Source organism: Rhopalosiphum maidis, chromosome 2 (genome assembly GCF_003676215.2).
Source record: "Rhopalosiphum maidis isolate BTI-1 chromosome 2, ASM367621v3, whole genome shotgun sequence".
Taxonomy (NCBI): Eukaryota; Metazoa; Arthropoda; class Insecta; order Hemiptera; family Aphididae; genus Rhopalosiphum; species Rhopalosiphum maidis.
The window spans coordinates 9,652,251-9,660,531 of NC_040878.1; the positions used below are offsets into that span (position 1 = coordinate 9,652,251).

General features: G+C 31.7%; 1 protein-coding gene across 1 annotated transcript; it reads right to left on the reverse strand.

Annotated features, from left to right (window-relative positions):
• Positions 1-870: 870 nt before the first annotated feature.
• Positions 871-6,738, reverse strand: LOC113554065. The gene is made up of 2 exons (XM_026957741.1): positions 6,123-6,738; positions 871-1,173 (listed from the first exon to the last, which is right to left on the reverse strand). Exons 1-2 carry the CDS (start codon positions 6,626-6,628, stop codon positions 1,143-1,145), a joined length of 537 nt encoding a protein of 178 aa, XP_026813542.1. The 5' UTR covers positions 6,629-6,738; the 3' UTR covers positions 871-1,142.
• Between the last annotated feature and the right edge of the window lie 1,543 nt (positions 6,739-8,281).

Below are 8,281 nucleotides of genomic sequence, written 5' to 3' on the forward strand. Positions count from 1 at the left end.
AAAATCTAAAGCAGTTTTCTGATCGGTCGCTATTATTATAGCTATAACAATGTCTCGTTCTAAATTAAATATTTTATTATTTTCATTTTTCATCAGTATTATATAAGATAAAACTAGAACAATTTAATAGATTTATTTATGTACTCTAGTACTAAAATTCTATTTTTAACATCTATGAAATAAAATAGTTTAATGAACAATACATTTATTTAAATAAGAATGTAATCCTACTGGTGCACTAAAGATAAACAACATAATATACAATACAATACCTATAGTTATTATATAGGTAATTGAATCACCATTTAAATTATATTTCGAATATTATAACAAGTGCATGCATATAATATCAACAATCGAATAAGCGCGATTTAGATACCAAAATATAACTACAACTACTTTTAACTTCGCGTATAAATTATATTATTAAAACAATAATAATAATAAATAAATAATCACAATATTATATTATAAGTACAAAGTATATTACGTACAAAAATATTCGCACACGGACATAAATACGTAATAAATTAATAATTATCAAAACATTCATAACTAGTTTTTACTATAAATAAAAGAAATCATTTTTTTAGATAGGTAATTGATATCTGGATCGAGAAAAATTTAATAGTTATTAGTTGTGTATTATCTATTAAAGTCGTCGATAACATTGATGTTTATGACATAGTTCTACAGCCTATAAGTAGGTAATCTGATAACAACAATGACATAGCTTATAGATCATTCCTGCTGACATCAACATATCATAATTATTATTTTTACTATTTCAACAATAAAATGTATACTTAAACGTAGAACAGAGTTATTTTTTTAGGAGTAATTAGAAAAATAATTATCATTATTATAACATATGTTCTTAAAGGAATTGTTTATTTTGTTTGCATTGTCAAACGTAGGTATTCCATTAGTATTACGATTTATTGCAAAATAACACTTTTAATATAAAAATCAGAGCATCAACATAAAATCGCAATATTATAATAAAGTATCATACAATATTTGCTGCATATAACGAGTAATAAGTAAAGAGTTTTATTTCCATAGAATTAACACATACATGACGCTAAATATTATGTCCACAAACGGTGCTCATAGTTCATTTGGTTTCATTATGTTGGACTTCAGGCAAACTGTGCCCTGCCTTCAAAAAACCTAAACATGAAAATATTCAAATTAGTATAAGATAAATTAATGATTATTAGGTATGATAAATAATGCCATATTCCTAAAAGACATGGAAAAATATCATGAATACATTCTATCTATAATATGCATAACTATTGTACCGTATGTAAATAGAAATTATATAATTATTTAAAATATCAAGTAAACCTAAAAAAAAAAAAAATGCTATAACGGTACTATTGTATAAGTACCTATATTAAGCAAAATGCTTTAAAATGAAATATAAACACACATTACCATAAATAATAACTACAATATTATGATATAATATGATTATGGTCAAGATTTTATTTCCTGGGTTAAAATATGGATTAGGTGCCATTTTGTTATAGTCGGAATAAAGTAAAGTTGATCTAACAGCATTAATAGTTCGTAAAAATAGTCTATACACTCCATATAGGTACTTGATATTATTGCATGTCATTATAATTCATACTAAATTGAACTTCGCGGTAAATCAAAACAGCTCGCTGCTCATAGAATAATTTATAATTTAGTGTTTTATTTTTAGTGAATTCAATCTAAAACACGGCATGCAATACTCATCGAGTTCGTGTATAATATAATATCTAACTACTAATCATGCGTATAATATGTGTATAGAAAACATAGTTTCAAATGTTTATGTGGATTTACTTTGAATATTTAACATGATATTAATTTCGACTTTTCGAGTAAACAATAACATTATAATAATTTTAAAAATGATATTCATTTCGGTAAACCCCGTATGTATAATCATGCATGCACACGCTCAAATACCGTAGACAAACGCAATGCGACGGAATATAAAACCAATCGACATTATATTATTATTGTGTGCAAACATATACTAGAGCATCTGGTGTCCTCCGGCGAAGTGATGAGTTTCGAATTAGATTAAAATAAGTCTGATTAATAATTAATAAACATGATCATAATATATTACGGAGGTAGTAGGTAAAATCGGTCCTGAAACATTCTCAGTATATATTTTATATCAAGTGTAGATAATAATATACATAGGTACCCATCACCTTTACACAATAATTAGATTAACCCTATGAAATCGTTTACTTCAATTTTTATCTTTTTATGCCAACACTTTTCCGATTAAAAGAAGTGCTACAAAAGTTTTGAACAGCATTTTCATAGAGATTTTAAATCAAATGTATAGTTGGTAAATAAACGTTTTGCAATAAAAATAATTAAGTTTGATCAGTTTAGATGTAAATCGTTACGCTTATAAAGCTATTATTACACGAATAAAATATTATATATTACGACTGCAATGTAAAAGTAGCGTACCGTGTACGTAACTAAAAATATAGCGTAACATCAACGATTGTCATCGATGTAATAATATCTATTGACAACACTATAATAGTGAAAATCTATGACTCAATCTCAAAACATTGTTAAAATGTTTTATCACCGCTTTAAGTACTCAAATCTCTAGTACAGAGTGTATGTAAGCGATTGCGAATGTGAATTAATATGTAACAGTACCTAAACATTTTTTGCTTATAATAGTATAATACTGCAGGTCTCATTATAACATATAAAAAAAACTTATTTTACGTTAATCGATATTATTTTTGCATATTTTAATTATTAGTGAAAGACATTAATCAAAAGCTAAAAATGTCTTATTAAAAACAATTAAACGGTAAGTGCTTATTCATGTTTATCTATTTCAGGAACTAAATTAATTACTATAACGTTTAAATATTAGTTAAATTTTCAATAATGCACGAGGCGTAAGACTTACAATGACAAATAGAGCACAAAGTGTCTAGGTATAGGCGTACAGCATAAAATATAAATTAAATTGTAATTTGAATAGCCTAAAAAGCACAACACTTAATGTGATTCGTTTGAAAATATTATGAAAAAAAAAAAGAGAAAATCGGGGAAACTATAATTTAGATTCTAATTCATTTGACATCCTCGTTTCCTGGGTGAATAAATATAATTAACAGGGTAGGATGTTGTAGCATTACACATATTTTTTTTTTTTATTAGTTCAAAATATGACTAAGTGGTATCAAAATCCGTTTCACTTACTGGAGATTAAAAATAAACTATTTTTGAATATTTTGAAGATTTTAAGATTACTGCATAATATTTTATTATTTTTAAAATGTTTAGGTCATATTAAATACAGTTTCTTTGTAAAATCTCATAATGTATCAATTTTTTTATGTTTTTTTTTTTATTATTATTATTATTATTATTATTATTACTATCATTTGTTCTAAGTTTTATTTTTTGTAAACAAAAAATTTTTTTATTTTTCCTTCATCGTTTATCAACTATTACGATCATATTTTATATAATTATATGCCTATAGCCTGCATTTTTTTTCACAAGCCCATAATTTAATTTTCTTGTTTTTTAATGTATATTTTTGAGCACATTTCGTAGTTTTTAGATAATATATAAATCCTAACCTTAATTTTAAACATACGCAACCTACAATTGTAGCATTTATGAGTTCTACAGTTGTATTAACTCTCGATAAAATGTAAAATTATGTCTAAAAATCACTCGTTAAAAACAATTATTGCTTCCTGAATAGTTTAATTATTAACTAACAAAATTATAAATGATACCATAATTATGAACATACATAATATTATATTATATTTATGTACACATTTAAATACTCTGACCGTTATATTTCGTGACGTTTGGTTTTAAATTGATGGGAAATCACTGATTCAACAACTGTAGTTTACACCTTAATCTCGCTCACTATAATTTGTGTCTTAATTTAAGTACTGCACCATTATACCAACATTTACCAACACATTTAAAGCCCAAACTTGACTAAATAGATGAATCATTTTACCCATTTTTGCGAATTCCCGCAGGTTGGTACGGTATTACAAAACAAAGCTTTCGGTCGTGAAATGTATTATTAATGGAATTTTGAGATTCCCGCCCCTCGACACCATACTTTGATACAACGAAAAACAAGACAATAGGTAATCGTTTTGTAAGGTTTTTTTTCTCAAAATTGTTCGTTCAAAAGCGGATTAATTAATTTCAGTACACAATGAACCCTGTGATTTGTAATGATTTTCGCGTAAACGGTCGTTAATACGTTTTGACGATTTTAATTTTTCTTATTGAAACACCATTGCTTATTAATTATAATATTACAATATGAAAAAATCAAACTATTTAAGTAACTAAAACGATTTATTGCAAATACAAAAAAACCTTTCGACGTAATTTTATTTCCAATAATTGCAGATGGACATACGATTATTAATTACATAAGATATAATAATGATAGACTACATCATTATACTATTACAAACAGAAATCTATGGTGGATGAACATATTCCATCTGCACAGAAACTTGTAAATATTATATCTTTAATGGATGCAAAAAAAAGTTTAAATGTAATAAATACCTTACTCATAGAGGTTTTTAATCTAAACAACGCTGTAGATTCCGTGGAATAATGCATTAACCGTATGTATGCCAGTTTAAAATAAGAATATTTTCAGAAGCTTCTTATTGGTATGCACGAGTTTATATTATTGTTATTATTATTATTATATTATTCCATTAGAAATAATTATTCCTATCGTTTCACCATGCCATCGCCATCGTCATAATATATTTCGTCCGTTTCCGGGGAAAACTATTAGCAAACGCACACCGCCGCGGTAGGTCCGGTAACGCGGGAGGAGCAGGTCGAGGGTAGCATAAAGTCGTTTAAAATATCCATAAAGTTGAATAATACAAACCCAGTTTTCTCTCGTGCACCACTACACCGCGCCGCGCCTGTATATTATATAGGCCGACTTGCAATAGCATTAAAGGTTATTGGAACTTTTATGTGCACATATAATACATTAAACGCAAGAGGATCGAACCAGATGGGCCGGCCAAGTCTGCGGGGTATCTTGATATTTACTTTTTTTGTTTTCTTATCTATTTATTTTTTTTTTTTATCGATTAACCAAACGGCAGTACATAACAATACGATGATGTCCCATTGACCGCGTTCGCTGCACGTTTATGTATTTTATACACACCGAGTCTTACGAGAACGACCAAAACGCGATTTGAACCTCAAAATATAATATATTGTATCTATTGTCATATACATTTATAGAAAATCAGAAGGGCTCCCTGAAGTGTATATCGTGATAGCGTACATAGGTTAAGTATGTACGTGTCTCAGGTATAAAATAAAGCTAAATACAGGTGCTAGTTTTACGAACGTTATACGTGGCCCTTTGTCTTCATACGTAAATTTGAAAGCTATAATGATAAATCCAAAAAAACAGTCCTGACCTCCTGTGTGGTTCGAGAGTTCGTAAAAAATGCATCGCGTTCTGCCAATATTTAATGTGATAATGTAATGTATCACAGCATTGTCTTTTATGTGAATTAATGCGTTTAGTCAATTTTTTATCGATATTAAAACTCTTTTGACATGATCCAGTAAAAACACCGTTGACGGTCCTGAAAACCTTTTTTTTTAACTTTCCAAGTTATTTTGTTGGTCTACTTTCTAATTAATTTAACTACTAGACTTGTTTAAGTAACAGTTATAATAACTTAACTTTTTCCGAGTAATTTTATCGTCATTATTAGATTATATTTATCAATCGTTATTCGATTGTACCTATCGATTATACATAGATTGTTTTCTTGACGATTTCGCGTTATATTTGCAATGGAAATCGAACATTGACAAATAAATGAATACATTTTATTAATCGACTTTGACTTGGCATATTATCACGATTTTTATGAGCCATATTATAACTTAGCGTTCTCGGTCGGACTAAACTCGAGTTCTTATATTTTGCACGCCCCGTCGAATTCTTATAATTATTTCGCTTCTACGTGTTATTACGTGCAATAAAACATAAGTATATAAGTAAAACATAATACTATTATACTCACCGCGGTCGGATCGGTACCTCCAGAGGATCGGTGTCGATGCGTCGGCGTGGGACGGCCGGCTGATGATGGAACCACTGCGGTTGCTGCGGTCGCGGCCGATAACCCGCCAACTGCAAGTAATCGTGTCGGCGTCGTCGGGCCGCGGGCCGCACCGAATATCCGACCCGGAGCGGCACGTCGAACGAATCGGTCCGGCCACCGGCGGCCGATCTGCCGACCCAACGGCCGTCGGCGCCGGCCGCGGGCTTCCAGGTGTTCATGTCCAACGGTATCACCTCGGCCTTGTAATAGCCGCGGCCGGACGAAGCGGATTTCCCGTCGCCGTCGTACGGTCTGTTCATCTGGTCGGCGGTGATCGGTTCGTACCGCATCGGTCCGTACTGAGTGATGATCACGTGCTCGTCGTCCGGGTAACCGAATGCGCCGCGGCCGTTCGGCGGTTTGCCAGTGGCAGCAACGGCGAGCGCCGAGAAAGACAATATCAGCGCGACCGTCGCTGGGTCCATAGTCGAGCCAAATGACGGCGGCGGCGGCTGCGGTGGCGATGATGTGCGTGTCGCTGCGGTGACGGTCGACGACACAATGAACGTGCGCTGACAATGGACCGCGGCGGCGGTGACACTGCTCCTGCTCCTGTTCCTGCCGTTGCCGATACCGTCGCCGCCAAACGAGTTACACTATGTTTTTGTTGTTGTATTTGTAGTATAGTCGCTGTTATTGTTATTGTTGTGTTTATCGCCGCACTGCAGTGAGACGAGCGCGAGGCGGCGGACGTTTAAGTCTCGGTCACGGTCGGGCGCGACCTGCGTACATAATATTATAGTCATAAAAAAAAATTATCGTAGGTAAATGGTGTAAGGTCGATTTTCGATAATCACGCTAAGCTAAATACGGTATATATATATACAGGGCATGAGTTTTTAACCTTTTCTGGTACGCGGATCCCTTTGATACCAATAGTTTTAGCGATGAACCCCCCCCCACCCCCCATCCACCACAAAAAAAAAATAATAACTTAAGCAAACTATATAAAAACTAAAAATTCCAAATTCCCGTGCAGGGATATTACATATAGTGGCGATTGAAATCGAGCATTTAATTACTGTGGTTGCAGGTGGTGGATGTCAATGTACACCAAATTGGATTAATAATCTTGGTGTGCAATTTTTTTTTTTTTTTTTATCTTAAATCAATTATTATATCATCAATAGTGTTGAAGTTCACCAAAAAATGATAGTAATGCTTATTATCTGCATATCTGTCCACATTTCTGCTTGAATAAACAAAATCTAAAACAAAAATGTGTATTACTAATAAAGAAGTTAAAAAAAAATTACAAATAATTAAAAAGTTAAATTTGAATTACAACTAATATAGAGTGATTCATTGAATAGGTTTAAAATAAATTGTTTTTTAAAAAAAATTTTATTGAACTAATTGAAAAAAATTCAAAATTACTACGTGGATCTACAATAGTAACCACCTTACACCTAGGAATCCATGCTGGAAGTTATTCTATTGTGGTTCCCATCCTAGTTAAGAAACCGTAAGTAAAAGGGGATTCGTGTATAAACGAGCAGAGAGCGTTTTCGAAAGAATAACTCTCACGGAGAGTTTATGTTCACGCCGCAATACCGTAGAGAATATTCTCAAAACCGATGTTAACAATTTTTTTTTCCGTTAAATATATTTTTTATACATCCAATTTATAATACAGAAATGAGTTGTACAAGGGTGGCCCCCCCGGTCAGGGAAGTCTAATTGTTTTTCTTTTTTGTGTTTTATTCCCAACATTTATCGACTCATTGCGCTCTTTTTGACAATAAATTTTCCCACGACGTCTTTTCCTAAGTCAAAGTATGATGATTTCTCATTTCAAATTATTTTTAGACCAGATAATATTCCACGACACTGGCACATACTTTGGGAACCACTGTTTTGTGATATAATAATTGTGTAATAATAATAACCATTATGAGTTATGACATATTGACTACCAACCACCTAGACAGGACGACTAACTTGAGAATCTTCTCCACCCTCCCCATCATAATCCACAATTTGTAAATTCTAGCTATGCCACTAGGACTAGTGAAATAATAATTTGATTTCTGAAACCATTCGACAGCAAAATATGTACTCTGATTTTCTAAAAATAA

What these genes read in the sequence shown, in the direction of transcription:
- LOC113554065 (XM_026957741.1), bottom strand. Translation starts at nt 6,628, where the DNA reads ATGGACCCAGCGACGGTCGCGCTGATATTGTCTTTCTCGGCGCTCGCC. An exon ending in GAGGTACCGATCCGACCGCG is followed by an intron (nt 1,174 to 6,122) that starts GTGAGTATAATA and finishes TTTCATGTTTAG; the next exon opens with GTTTTTTGAAGGCAGGGCAC.